The sequence below is a fragment of the Phalacrocorax aristotelis genome, chromosome 1 (assembly GCF_949628215.1).
Source record: "Phalacrocorax aristotelis chromosome 1, bGulAri2.1, whole genome shotgun sequence".
NCBI classification, from domain to species: domain Eukaryota; kingdom Metazoa; phylum Chordata; class Aves; order Suliformes; family Phalacrocoracidae; genus Phalacrocorax; species Phalacrocorax aristotelis.
Genome location: NC_134276.1, coordinates 93,392,619 through 93,406,968, shown reverse-complemented (window position 1 = coordinate 93,406,968; position 14,350 = coordinate 93,392,619). Strand labels below are relative to the sequence as shown.

Sequence of the window (14,350 nt, the reverse complement as noted above, 5' to 3'; positions counted from 1 at the left end):
CTTCAATGTTGCACACCTTTTGTTTGCATGAAACTTTAAGGTCTGATCAATGCGAAGATAAAATTTAATATTTTATTATTTGTGGTGGCTTTCAAAAATCTTAGTTTCTGAGTTTTCTCATCTGGCACTTTGATTTATTTAATAATTTTTGTATGGCATTTATCTTTGGGGCGATACAGATCTGTGTGTCTAGTCTTTGTATCTGTGTAACTTTCTAGTGCAAGGATTCCTTTCCTGTTGTTCCAAAGTGGTCCATTCTGTTTATTTCTGTATTTTATATCTGTAATGCACTTTGATATTGGAAGAATACTCTCTAAATCATCAGTACGCTAACCACTTGGTGTTTCTGAAGGGTCATGTCAACATTAAAAACCACTCTTCATAACATTCCCACCCATAACTAAAATCATATTTCCATCCCAGTAATAGTAAAGCAGTGGGGCACACAGCAAACAGATGTTAGAGGTTGCATGCTGAAGGTAGGAGAATGTGAGATTGTTCCCAGCCTTGGGTTTTGGTCCAGCAAGAAAACAAGGAGTAAAAGAGCTTAGAAGGTTGAGTACTTTGTAATTAAAGTATTAGTAAACAACATGCCTGGATTTCTAAAAAGAATGAAAATAAATGTGTATACTTGCACAAACATACCTTTAAAATAACTCTCTTTTCTAGCAATGCTTTTATAGCTCTTCTATTCACTTTCTTCATTTAATCTCCTTCATCCTTTTTCATATAACATATGAAGGCTTTTTGGTGCTAATAGCTGCCACCTTTGCATTCCCAAACCCCACAGCTGCACTGTGGGTATCTTCAGCAGATTAGGTCCCTCTTCAAACTGGATGTACTGTTTTTTAAACACTGAGTTTTGTGCTTTTCAAAAAGAGAACATGGATTTTTTTTGTTCTTATTTTAGTAACCTTAAGATCTCTAAATTTTTTTTAAATAATTGATCTTATTTTCTTTGAACTATGTAGTGCATTTGGACATTTTATTATATTTATTTATTTATGAGTGCTAGTATTTTCAAAGTAACGAGAGATTCATTGGATCCATAGGTCCTTTTCCCACAAGCTGATTTTTAGATCATCTTCCTTGAACTACTAAATAGTAGAGATAAACAGTAAATAGTGATCAGATTCTTTTTCTTAATGCCTGTTATCGGAGCGAGACAGTGTCTTTTATATTCTTTTGCAAAGAGCGACAGCACAAAGCCTGTGTCTTTCTAAAGTCCTACAGAGGCTCTTAAGTTAGATCCTGGATGTTGTACAGACCCACGATGACCATCAGCTTCCAAATGGATTTTGGCTTATGTGATGTAAGGCTGCAAGGGTGTTGTTCGTAACTGCATTTTTTTTTTTTTAATTCCTTTGAGCATCTCCTTCCTTTACCATAGTTCTGTTATTCATATTATGCGGCCTTGGTACTTCCCAAGTGATAGCTGTATATGATGAGCCTCCATGCATTTTCCTTCCTATGTCACCCTAATCAGATCAAGCAGAGATTTGACTTTCACTCTCTTCTGTGAGAAAGCTACGACAGACTGGGGGTCAGCTAACACACACTAGCTACTCCTTACCCAGCCTCAATTTCTCATTCTAAATTGGAGAAAAAACAGGGGACCAAATTATTTAGTCTCACTCGAACCAAAATCCCAACGAGGCCAACTAAGCCTTGAAAAATTATGGGAGGTTGCAGCACTTTGAACCCGAGTTGCATCTGTTGTATAAAGGTGTTTCGCTAATTAGGAGACAAGAAATCCAAAGCACAGTTGTTTGTTTGTCCGAGCCTTTGTTGCAGGCTCTTCATTCCTCATATTCTGCTGTTTCTGTCAAGCCTATGGGCTTGTTTTACTGAAATTGTATTATTTTTTCCCTTTCTTTTTCCCACTAGACTGGCAGATAGCTACTCTTGCTTTGCTGTTGGGTGGTGCTGCCATCATTCTCATAGCTTTCCTGGTTGGGTTGATCTCTATCTGCGTGGGATCTCGGAGGCGGTTCTACAGACCGGTTGCAGTCATGCTCTTCGCTGCAGGTAAGCAGATTACTGGCACCATTATGAAAATTTCATGAGAGCTACTTCACTTTTGTGAAAGAAGATATGCCTTGTTCTGCATACTAATTCGGAGGCATTTGGTTTACTTCAGCCTTAACCCCAGTGAGGTTTGTCAGGATACCGGTGCTGCACGGCATGAACAATTTTTGCAGTTGCACCGTTATTGGTTCATAAACAATTATTTGTTTGCATTATATTTATTGTTTTGTTAAGTGCATGCAGCAGGGGAAACTACAGAGGATAAATCTCAAAGTACCATTTTTAGTTTGTGACTTTGTGCTGCTTGATGTCCCCGTTTTTATTCTTCATGAAAGCCATTTCTATTATTTTAATGTTCTTCCTTTTACAATTTGAAAACAGGAAAATGAATACCCAAATGTGAACGCTTGAAGCCCTATGTGTGAAAATAAATAAGATTATGTTGCAGGTTGTTTATATATGCCCCTGTGCCACGAGGAATTATTTTCATTGTGTCAGCTTGCTTACTTAGTTATTAATTTAACAAGCTGTCACAGCGCAGTCCCTGTTTGGCTTTAAAAGCATGAAAATGGAACAGTTTATATAGACTATCACAAAATCTTAAGGGAGACCTACGATACTGAATTGTTCATAAGACGGGTCCAGTGAGGTATAATTGCAATATCAAATCATCTCCTTTTGTACATTCTGGTGTTTTGGGGCTCAGTCAGCACGGATGTTTCTGTTTCTCCTGAGATTCACCAAGCGTGGTTTGCCTTCATCCTGTCACTCATATCTGCATTGGAGCCAGCAGCTTAAGCCCCTTCTGATAGCCCGTAATGAAGAGGATGACAGAACCTAGTCTTCGGGGTGTATTAAAAAAAAAGCCACTTACAAGGATATGAAAAGATAAGAGCACAGAATTTGCAGGGTGTTCAGGAATGAAACAAAGCTCCGGGGAAGGCTCCTGCTGCCCCCTGCTGTTAACGATACCTTGACAGAGCTGCGGCCCTTCAAGATGCACTTTTATTTGCCGAAAAGATATCGGTAGGTTATATTTCATTTGCTTTTAGGAAATGAATGCGACCTAGGATCAGATTTCCTGAGCAGAAATCGTATCTTTTGGTTCTACGTATCGCATTGCTTGCTTGGTTGAATCAATAAAGGCACAGGTGCCATTATTATTTTAAAATGTAGTATTAATTCTAAGATTATAAAGCATGCTGGGCAATTAACTTTGGAAATGGGATTATTGAATTTCTGTAGTGGTTTCTTATTTGGAGTTTGACTTAATTTCTCATAACATTGTGTAGTAACCTAGTAATTGTTCAGCCATACACTGCCTATCTTGCCATATTGCTCATTTAGTATACAGTTAAGTTTGTACTACAAAAAAAAAATCCTGAAATCCTATTGTTTGGCTTAAAGCTTAGTTTATTTTTCTCTGCATAAAATTAGTTCTAGTCTTTACTACAAAAGTTGGGGGAGGAAGGGAGGTTTAATGCTTATTTGCGTCAGAAAAGGAAAATACATTGGTGCTTTAGCTCATGAGTGATGTTCACCTCTTGTCTTTGCCTCTGTGTGTGCGTGTACGTGCATGCATTTTAAATAGCCGTGACCTGAAGCATATAAGAAGAGAGATGATTAGACCAAGACAGCCTGCCCCATTCTTCTCCATTATCTGCCAGATTTGAAGAGAATCCTTTTGGGATTTGGTGCTGACATTGTTAGTGTAATTTCCTTACAGATATTATCTTTAATATTGGCTAGTTTTAGAAGTGAATATGGACTGGCATATATTGAAAGAATTATGGAAAAGGTCCCCTGCTGAAGAGGGGAAAGTTAAGACTGCAGCGCAGTGGAGTTTGTGCCTTATGCAATTGTCCATGGATTCATCTGTGGATTTCACAGAAAATTTTTGAGGATAAACCCTGCCTGACCTGTGAATCTGCTGACAAGATCAAATATTCTGTATGACTCTGGTTAGGAGTCTACCAGCTGCCTCTGGAAGAAGGACATAGGATCAGTTGCCCAGAGACATTTAAGGATGTGTGTGGGTGTCAGGTAGAAAAAAAGTGACCTATGTGGGAGAAAGGACAAAATGGAAAAGTGGTTTCCAGGCACTTTAGAGTCCAAACAGTTGGCTCCAGGTATTGTTTTCTTCTAGTTTTAATTTATTTTTATTTATTTTTCTTTTTTTCTCAGCTTCAGGTTTCAGTTAGCAACTCTGTATGTGAGAAGCTTGGTTGACTAAAACTGGAAGAGATGAGAAAGGGACAGAAAAAATAATTCAACCTAGATACTGAGAATAAGCCAGCAAGTGAGCAACAGATGTGAATGTGTTTAAAATACATATTGCCAGCATTACTGTGTAATGGGGATAGGAACAGGAATACCTCAGGTAATAGAAAAATGTGGAGCACACAGAGAGGCAGTTACAGGGCACTCTTTTGTGGAGCCACCTTGGCTCATGCAGCTCTTCCCAGTGTTTTTGGTCTAACAGAGGTCACTAGCTTAGGTACTTGCTGGGGTGTCTTAGTGCTCGTGAACCATACTGGCCCTGAAAGCTGCATCCTCAAAGTAAAAGCTCACAGACTTGTCAGTGAAGGAGTTTCATGATATGGTTACCAGATAATTGAGTGCTAACCGAACTTTAATGTAGGAGTAGAAAGTGTGATTGTTGAAAGTCCATAAAAGCAAACAAAAAAGGTAATTTAAGACTTTTGCCTTCTGGAGCTATGTCTTAACAATGTTTAGAAGAATAACCTGCTGAGGTTAGTAAGCTTTTAACACACTTCACAGGATGCTTTTACATGTAAGCTAGGGAAGCAGTGGCTAAGTGCAAGTATTACAGGTGGGAGAGCAAAAAAAGAACGATGGCAGGTGTTATTTGGAGAATACGTAGAGGATGTATCTTTGTCTTGTCTGACAGGGAGTCAGGACACAATCCAGCCAGACTCTGCTCTGAGTTCCATGCTATTACCTATTTTCATAATGATGTGGAAGATAGCGTAAAAGTCTACTTGTCAAATTTTACCGTGAAGCTAGAAAAAATTGCAGATACATTGGAGGACAGAATTTGATTTTGAGAAATTGATGGAATGGTCTGAAAAAGTAGGACTGGCTTTAGTAGGATGTAGTGCAAGTTGCTACAGGGCAGTAAGAGTTGTAGCATCAAAGAGATATTGATAGGAAACATCATAAAATCATAGAATAGTTTGGGTTGGAAGGGACCTTTAAAGGTCATCTAGTCTGGCCCACCTGCAATGAGCAGGGACATCTTCAACTAGATCAGGTTGCTCAGAGCCCTTTCTAACCTGTTTCTGGGGATGGGGCATTTTTCACCTCTCTGGACAACCTGTGCCAGTGTTTCACCACCCTCACTGTAAAAAAACAAAAAAAAAAAAAAAAAAAAAAAAAAAAAACCCTTATCTAGTCTAAACCTACCCTGTTTTTAGTTTAAAACTATTACCCCTTGTCCTGTAGCTACAGGCCCTGCTAAAAAGTTTGTCCCCATCTTTCTTATAATCCCCCTTAAGTACTGAAAGGCTGCAATAAGGTCTAGCTGGAGCCTTCTCTTCTCCAGGCTGAACAACCCCAACTCCCTCAGCCTTTCTTCATACAAGAGGTGTTCCATCCCTTGGATCATTTTTGTGGCCTCCTCTGGACCCACTCTGACAGATTCATCCGTGTCTCTCCTGTCTGGGGGATTCCAGAGCTGGACTCAGGACTCCAGGCGGGGTCTCACCAGAGCAGAGCAGAGGTGAGGAATCACCTCTCTTGACCTGCTGGCCACACATGTTTTGATGCAGCCCAGGATACAGTTGACCTACTGGGCTGTGAGTGCACATTATCACTTCATGTCCAGCTTTTCATCCATAAGTACGCCCATGTCCTTCTCAGCAGGGGTGCTCTCAACCCCTTCATCCCCCAGGCTGCACTGATACTGGTGATTGCCCTGACCCAGGTGCAGGACCCTGCATTGGTTTTTTGAACCTCATGAGGTTCACACGGGCCTACTTGAGCTTGTCCAGGTCCCTCTGGGTGGCAAGATGCTCTGTAGGTCATGTAGTCCAACCTTCCTGTTGAGGCAGGACAGTCATTAACACTAGGTCTATCAGCTGCATCTTTGTCCAGACCAGAAGAACTCCGAGTATGAAGGTTCCACAGTCTCTCCAGGCTTGTTGTCCTGGTGATGCACTACTCTCCTTATGATATTTTTTTCTTTCCAGAATCTCTGAAACTGAGATTTGTGTCCATTGCCTTTGTCTTAGGTTGCCTGGTGCTACAAAGATGTTTTTTTCTGTCATTGTTGCAGCTACATTTTCAGGTAACCATAGGCTGGTTTGAAATTGTTCCTTAACTGCCTCTTCATGAGTCTAAATAAACCTATCTCCCTCATCTGCCTTGTAAGGATGATTTGCTCCAGGATTCTGATATCTTGGCAGCTCTCTGGACCCTTGTCCTTAGTTGGTGAATCCATGTTCACTACTGATTGCTGCTTTGTTCTGCATGTGCTTGGAGGTGGACTCCAAGAGGATATACTCTGTAATGTTTCCAGGGATTGAGTTGAGGCTGACCAGCCTGTAAGTCTCTGGATTTTTCACTTCTAGCCTTTTTAAAGAGGGACCCAACATTAACGTTTTTCCAGTCATCTGAATATCTCCTGAACACTGTGATTTTTATTTTTTTTTTTGGCAGGTGTTAAGAGGGCTCACAATCACATTGGCTAACTTTCATCACCCTTGGGTCAGTCCCATCTGTCCCCATAGATATGGATGCAACTCTTAAGTCATCCCTGACTTGTTCCTGCACAGCTGACACGCTCCCAGATGATGTCACTTAGAGGTTTTGGAGAAAGTGTCATGGTGTATCATCTGTCACTAGGCTGGCTTTCCTATCCATCATTGTATAAATATGTCTTCTGAACTTCAGTTTGCAACTACAGCGCCTGTGGAGATTCTTTTTTCTTACCCTTTTTGCCATTTCCTAGCTTAATGTTAGGCTCCAGCTGGGCCTCAAACTTCCTGGTTTTGTATCTAAGTATCAAAACAGTGCTTTTGCACTCCCCTTTCATTGTCTGTCCTTTTTTCCTGCTCGTGTGCTCCTTTCTTGCACGTTCATTGAAAATCTCCCTGTTTGTCCAACTGGGCTTCCTGCTGAAATTCCTGGTCTGCCTGTGTAGCAGCATGGTCTGTTCTTGAGCTAGCAATACTTTAAAAGTCAGCATGGACCCCCTTTCTCTTCATGCTGCTTCCCAAATAATTGCACAGGTTGTAATAAGTACAAACAATTTCCTGGGTAGCAGTTGCATGTGTGTTAATCTTTGAAACTGCAACACCCGTTGGTTATTAATGAAGTGCTTTGTTCATGTGAATGAGCAGGAGGAATGGTGTAGAGAGCAGAAAAACAGAACTTACTAGCCAACACCACCATTTTTATACATACAGATCAACGAGCAAGCCACACCATAAGGCTTTTTTTGGGCAGTAGAACTGTTATAGTCAAACATTTGAACAAGGAGAAAAAGATGACTGAAATTATATTTCGTAGTTTTAAAGTGTTTGTTGTGATTTCTGTGTGCTTAATATGGTGAGTACCTATAATTGCATCTATTTCATGTAAATGGAATAAAAATAGTATTCCTATTCCTGTGCAGTTGTCTTGCAAGCATTGTAGTGCTAGTCATAAAAATGGGTCTAAACTTGAACTGAATAGCCTAGTTTGAGATGACTAGTGTTTTTTGAGTAGCATTTTAAAGTGGAATTTTATTTTTAAGATTTCTTTTGCAGCCTTTTTTCCCTATGGGAAAAGACTAGTGCTTCTGAAAGAAGGCAGTGCACACTCTTCCCATAAGCATGTCAGTATAGCATGGAGTTCCTTTAAATTCAGCAGAAGCAGATCAGTAGCTGCAAGCATTAGTTTTAATATCTTTTTGGGTCATACTGGTCACTTTTCAGTACTTCACTGTTTCTAGCCTATGCAGGTCCCTTCCTGCTCTACAGGGAGAAACAATGACGGTAGGCAAAGACAGTGCAAAGCGATGGCAGCATTATGCAGTGTGGCTGCTTCCGCTGGCCAGTTGCTGCCAGCGCATCCTTTGAGTTTTACAATAGCGTAGCTGGACCAGTAGTAGCAAAAGCAGGAACCCTCACTCTAAAAATGTCCAAAATACCTGTTGTGGGTGTGGCTCCTTTAGCCACGTGTTCCTCTTCCAACAGAATCACTTTTTTGTTTTGTTTTGACAAGCCCAATCTGTAGGTTAAAATTCAGCACACTTCACATGTTAGACTGAAGGAAGGTGGAGAGCTTCCTGGGTTGGAACATGACAGGGACACAGATGCACACACACACACAGCAATTCCTGTATTGACTCAGCAGAGGTGCTGCAGCCCCAGTTCGGGAGCAACTGAAGAACTTGCTTATATCCATTCATCTTAGGAAATCCTCTTTGACTTTGAGTGGTCTTAAAGATGTGTCTGAAAGCTGAGCATATGTTCAGGTGTTTTTGGGTGTAATGATACTCTTACTATAGATGATTGTAATGCATGATCTTTTCGTAAGTGTAGGTGCTTCCCCTAGTGTACTCTGTCAACATTTCCCGCGTTGCACGGTATTTTGTGAGCTGGTGGACAAAAGTTATATTAAAATGGAATAACAAAGTAACACTTCAATAACTTTAGGATTAAAAAAATCCTGTGGACTTTGGTATCCACAATGGAAAATCCACTATCCAAACATTATTCAGATTGTCAGTCTCGAGTAAGAGTCCAAAGACTAGTTTGTAGGCTAAGTGGATGGGGAGGGGGGGAAGAAATTTCCATGAGTGTTTTGTAAGGTGTTGTCACCAAGGTTGTGTAATGAACAGTGGAAATTATTTCCTCATACGAGTCCCCATCCAGAGGACAGGAGAGCATTAGTTTCCAGGGCTAATTAAAGGTGCCAGTTTGACAACACTAAAGAGCGTGTGGGACTGAAAAGGCAAATGGCAGATTCTGAGTGTGCGAAGTGTTCAAGCAGTGGGAGAATATAATTAACATTATTTTATTTTCCTGTAATTCTCTGTGTAATTTCAGAAAACCTTCTGTAGTCCAAAGTAGTCTTCCTTTCTGTTATTCACTGGCATTTTATACTGGCCCTGGCTTTATAACAATTCTCTAAATAGTGTTCGTTCTTCTTACAATACCTAATAAACTGTAAATAATGCCCCAGCCAATGTTAAATAAAGTAGTTGTTATGGCATTACATCGCATACCATTGAACTTTCATCATGGTATGTCTCAGGCCTGCAAATACTTAAGCACGTGCTTAACTGTGTGGATGTGCCCACCCTGACTGTCATCAGGGCGCCTGGGCAGTTTCCAGAGGCAGTCACGTGCTGAAGTCTTTAAAAATTGCTAGTGTTAAATGCCGGAAGGGAGCACTGCGATAAGGCTGTATCGTATACCTGAGGGGCAAAAGGATGTTTTGTACATTCCTGTGATGTTTAGTCTTTTGTGGGTGGCAGAACTAGAGGCCTGAAGAATCACTGCATCATACAGCTTGTTCTTGTCTTCAAACCAAGTGTAATTTTCACCTGCTTACCTTGGAAACTCTTCTCCCAATTTTCTGTTAACAGTGCACCTGAATTTAAAAGAGAATGGAAATCTTCTTGTGAAAATTGGGGTTCTTCATCTGTACATTTTCCTTTTCAGGTTAAAATATGTAGGGTTTTTTTTTTGATGTAGCACAATAATTAACAGGTTTGCTGAATTCTGCTGCAGATGTGTGGATCAGACTGCAGGAGTTCTGGCACTCTCAGAGACAGTGCTATAGAAAGTAATGATTTTTAAGCTTTTTACTGCCTTGGTTTTGATCTGTTTTATTAGCTTTTTTTTCATCATGAAGCATCTCTGACACTCCTCCTAAATTCATAACTCAAGGCAATGTTTTGCCAGTTGGAAGTTTAGTGACTGATCAAACTTCATAGATTCCTTGGTATTCTGTGTAACAATATCATTAATTCTGATTACAGTACACAGTAATGCATATGAAATACGTAATTCAGTGAGTCTCTACTGAACATAAATATGTATCACCTACTACAATGAATTATTTCTATGCTAAGTACATCATTTGATTCTGAGCTGTATTTCTTAATACTTGTTTGTTCTTGTTTCTCGTTTTGACTTAATAATAGCCATAGAACAAGTGACCTTAGTTTTGTTTTTATGGAAGGAATAATGACTGCAAACTAAAATACAAAGGAGAGAAAAGAGTTGGGAAAAATCTGGTTTCACTGTTTTTCTTGCTCATCTGAAGGATCATCATTATACTATAGTAATAACATTTGTTCATCAATGAGGGAATATGGAAGAACTGCTCTGTTCTCTGTGGATGAAATGAAGGTGATGGATTTCTTTATTTTTTTTCTTCAAAAAGAGCAGTACTTAACAAGCTAAAAATGCACCAAGAACATTTTAAATGTGAATTTCAGTTATGTGATGTTTTCCTTTTTTTTTTATGGAAATGAATTAAGGCTGCTTCTGACATTTGGGTTTTTTTCTCTTTCAGTTGTTCTTCAGGTGTGCAGCTTAGTCCTTTACCCAATCAAGTTCATCGAAACGGTCAGCTTGAAAATATACCATGAGTTCAACTGGGGCTATGGCCTGGCTTGGGGTGCAACTATATTTTCATTTGGGGGTGCCATTCTTTATTGCCTAAACCCTAAGAACTATGAAGACTATTATTAGAGTCATTTAATGAAGAGAAAAATAACAAAAGGATTACCCCGTCTTTTCTAACTCACAGTTTTTTTAGAACACTTGTGGAGCACCAAACAGTCTGCTCTGTTGATAAAATAGCCTTTGCCTTTTGGGTGTGAACACTATAACCAGCTTTTACAACCATTTAAAAGAACTGCGAACACTAGGATTGCTGATCTTACGTAGGCAGATGCTGCAAGCTGCTGATACATAAGCTTCATTTTTTCCTGACAACAAGCAAAAGGATCTATGTGACAGCGATCATTGTGAGAAAACTAGTTGGAATGAGAATGCAACGCCAGCATCTGCTGTTGCCTTCAGGGGAGCAGCTGGTATAGGCTCCATTTAGAAGTTTCCCTGTATCATAGAGGATTCAAATGTCTGATAAGCAGGCAATGGCATCTTGTACAATAGGCTGTGTTGGCCCCTTTTACTTGCTCAAAAAAAGCTCTTAAGGAATTAGTTGCAAGTGACTGTGAGGGCAGTGAATGTAACTGGTTAATGACTTGTCTAATATCTGCATTCAACAGTCTTTTGGGAGAAGAATAATAATAATAATTAAAAAAAAAAGAAACCGAAGCCACCAACCACACAGGATTTCATGAATTGGTAATCGACATCACTGTGCCAGCTGTAGCAGATTGTTGAAGCAAGTCCAGCCTGGAGACATGTGCTTCTGACTCTGTAGTTGGAAGTTGTCTCAGCTCTGAGAATTTTGTAGGGAGGGTGGAGATAAGAGGGAGTAGGAAAAGACCTGATCTGTCCCTGAGGCATCTAAAGTGCATGAATGAATTGCAGTTGTCCAAGTCCCCATTTAAGTTCTGAACATCGTCATGAAAGGAATGCATAGGGAACAAGTTCAGTTATATTTTTGAAAGGTATTTGTTAGTATAAATGAATATATATAAAATACAAATATAAATGCAGAGGGAGAGAGATGATTCATCTTAAAATTGTAATACGAGCTGTGATGCAGTGGTTAAAATACTAACTTTGTACACATTCTTGAGAGTCTTGGATTGATACCCCCAATTTTGGTTGGTGTTACAAAATAAACATATAAGATTTGTCTTCTGTATGTGCCCTTGTACAGACTCTGTGTTATGGGAAATGCTTAAAAGTTCACATCAAGTTAAGGTAGAACTGGACAAAATAACTACTTGCTATTCCATGTGTAATCTAGTATGTACTAAAAATTGTTTTCCAAGGCTGTTGCAAAGAAAAAACTGCCATTTTTTGAAAAAATCTAGTTAGGTTGTGAGTGTCTCTGATCATCAAGAATACAGCTGAGACCCCATCATGTCCATATTAAAACATTAGCACTTCAGGAGGTAATCTCTTGTTTTTAAAAGCTGAGTTTATAATGCACTGGCTGATGATTACGTACATCTAATCACTCCTTGCTTAATATGTTTCCCACTTAAAACATCTAGAGACTGTACTCATGAAATGAAACCCAAGATCGGGAGAACTTTCACATGAATTTAATCCGCCGCATCACTTCTATTTTTGTTTACGATTTACTTATTTGGATATTTTCAATTAATTATGAGCATATTTTTATACAATTCTAATCTTTAGAAATAACTATTTTTTTTAATGGAGAAATTTAAAATATATTCTATGTGAACCTCTGGAAAAGCAGATACGCTGGGGTTGCACATCCACCTCTACACAAATGGTTTTGCTGGTTCCACTGAAAAGACTGCTGAATTACTCAATGTTAAGACCGTGTCTACAGTGTTAATGCTGGTGCCACCGTTGGCAGGGCGCAGAGTTCTGCAATGACTGTGGGACCACAGGGACCTTTAGGAGGTTGTTGTGAAAGTATTGCTGATGTACGGAGATAGTTTGTAAACCTCTGGGGCTCTCTGGAGTTAAATCTTTACCATGGCAGAATATTCCGTATCAGCAGTCTTTCCAGGACCAGGGGTGATTAATTAGATTAGACGGAGCAAAATGATAGCTTGACTTGGAAGGGATTTTGTGGCAATGCCTGGAGAACAAAAAGGATGTGAGGAAAAACTGTGTCCGCTTGTTCTACAGGTGCCAGAGAACGTTTGTAACTCTGCTTTTTTTCCTGAGACTGACTTAAGGCAGATATTCAGTATATAGTTAACTCTTTATCTTTCTGAACAGCTGTGTAGTTCTGCTCTTATTTAGCAGCATGGAGAACATTGTAGTTTGGCATGGGAATTAGGTTGACATAGAGAAGCCCACTGTGAGAAGACTTCTGTACCTTTCTAGGAGGACGGTGTTTTGGTGCTGATCTTGCATGGCACTTTACCTATGCTGACAAGAAGGTATAGTGCTGAACCCATATCATATCCACTAATTTATCAAGTAACTTTTCTTTATGTAGAGTTTGAGCAAAAACAACTGTCAGGCCGAAGGCCTATGCAAATTAATGGTACGCGCTCTGGAAATCACCTGGCACTTAATATGAAAGACATTCAGGCAAAAAAAATCTACAAACGTGAATGCCTAAAGACAAAGTTCTTTACACATATTTGAGTCAGAGATCTGATTCTCAGTCTCAGCGCCTGCTTTTCCTCTTGAAGATAAGGCAATCTATTAGGACACACCTCTCAAACTCCTCAGGTCTGTTGCGTTTGGGCATCTAGTATATGGGTTTAGGTACTTACCCTTAGCTTATGTTGTTACTGCCATTTCTGGGTGCCCCCCCCCCACCTTCCCCTTGCCAAATTTGGCAAGCATTCTGTTTCTCAGCACTGAAGTAAAAGTAAATACAACATTATGCTGATTTTTTGTCTAGCCACAAAAAGGATACATATCTGTGTCTTTGAGTGTACGTATGACAAATTAATCATTTTGTACGTTGTGCTTGTGTCATGCCACTGTTACTTTGGTTGTTTGGCTTTATCTCATGGGCAGGATGATTCACACATATCCATTGTTTTTCTTCCAGATATGTATGAATAAATATATATATAGCAAACTTGCAAGCAGGGCTAGTTATTTGTATTTTTTAAGCTTAAGGTATACCGTCCGGTGCTGACAAGTACCTAGCACCTCTTCTGGATTTCTTGCACAACTTTGTTTAGCTTTTGTAAATTTTAAAAACAAATATAGAGAGACATATGTGTTTGAAATATAAATGATATATATGGATTAGCATGTAACTGTATATTATTAAACATGCAATGAACTGACTGGTAAGTGAAGTCTAATCTTATGGCTAGCAATGTAATTTATTCAGACTGTATTTTTGTACAGACCAGTGCACACTAACCTATTGCCTCTGTGTCCTCTATAATGCCTAAAACTGTGCCTAGAAATTTCATTTCTGTCTTTAAAGGAAAAAAAACCTGACAACTAAATGCTTCATGTTGTTGATGTTTTTTCTGATGTTGTTCTTTATTTATTTTTGAGGATTGTACGGTATGTTTATTAAATGAATCCATCAAAAATACGGTTCATTTTAAATGGTCATTGTTAGCAGGGAAAGACACATGGGTTTTTTTATCAAGACTTTTAAGTTTGCAGTTTTAATACCATTTCTGCATTTCATGATTTTTGTAGCTTACATGAAGTTATATGTGAAAAAGTAACTGAAATAAAAAAAAATTGTTACACTA

General features: G+C 39.2%; 1 protein-coding gene across 1 annotated transcript in view; it reads left to right on the top strand.

Annotated features, from left to right (window-relative positions):
* Positions 1-14,350, top strand: part of TMEM47 (transmembrane protein 47) — a 26,364-nt gene extending 12,014 nt beyond the window's left edge. Inside the window, exons 2-3 of the mRNA XM_075097874.1 lie at positions 1,888-2,028; positions 10,561-14,350. Of these exons, the coding sequence (XP_074953975.1) occupies positions 1,888-2,028; positions 10,561-10,739 (320 nt within the window). The 3' untranslated portion in view covers positions 10,740-14,350. The remainder of the gene's footprint in view (positions 1-1,887; positions 2,029-10,560) is intronic.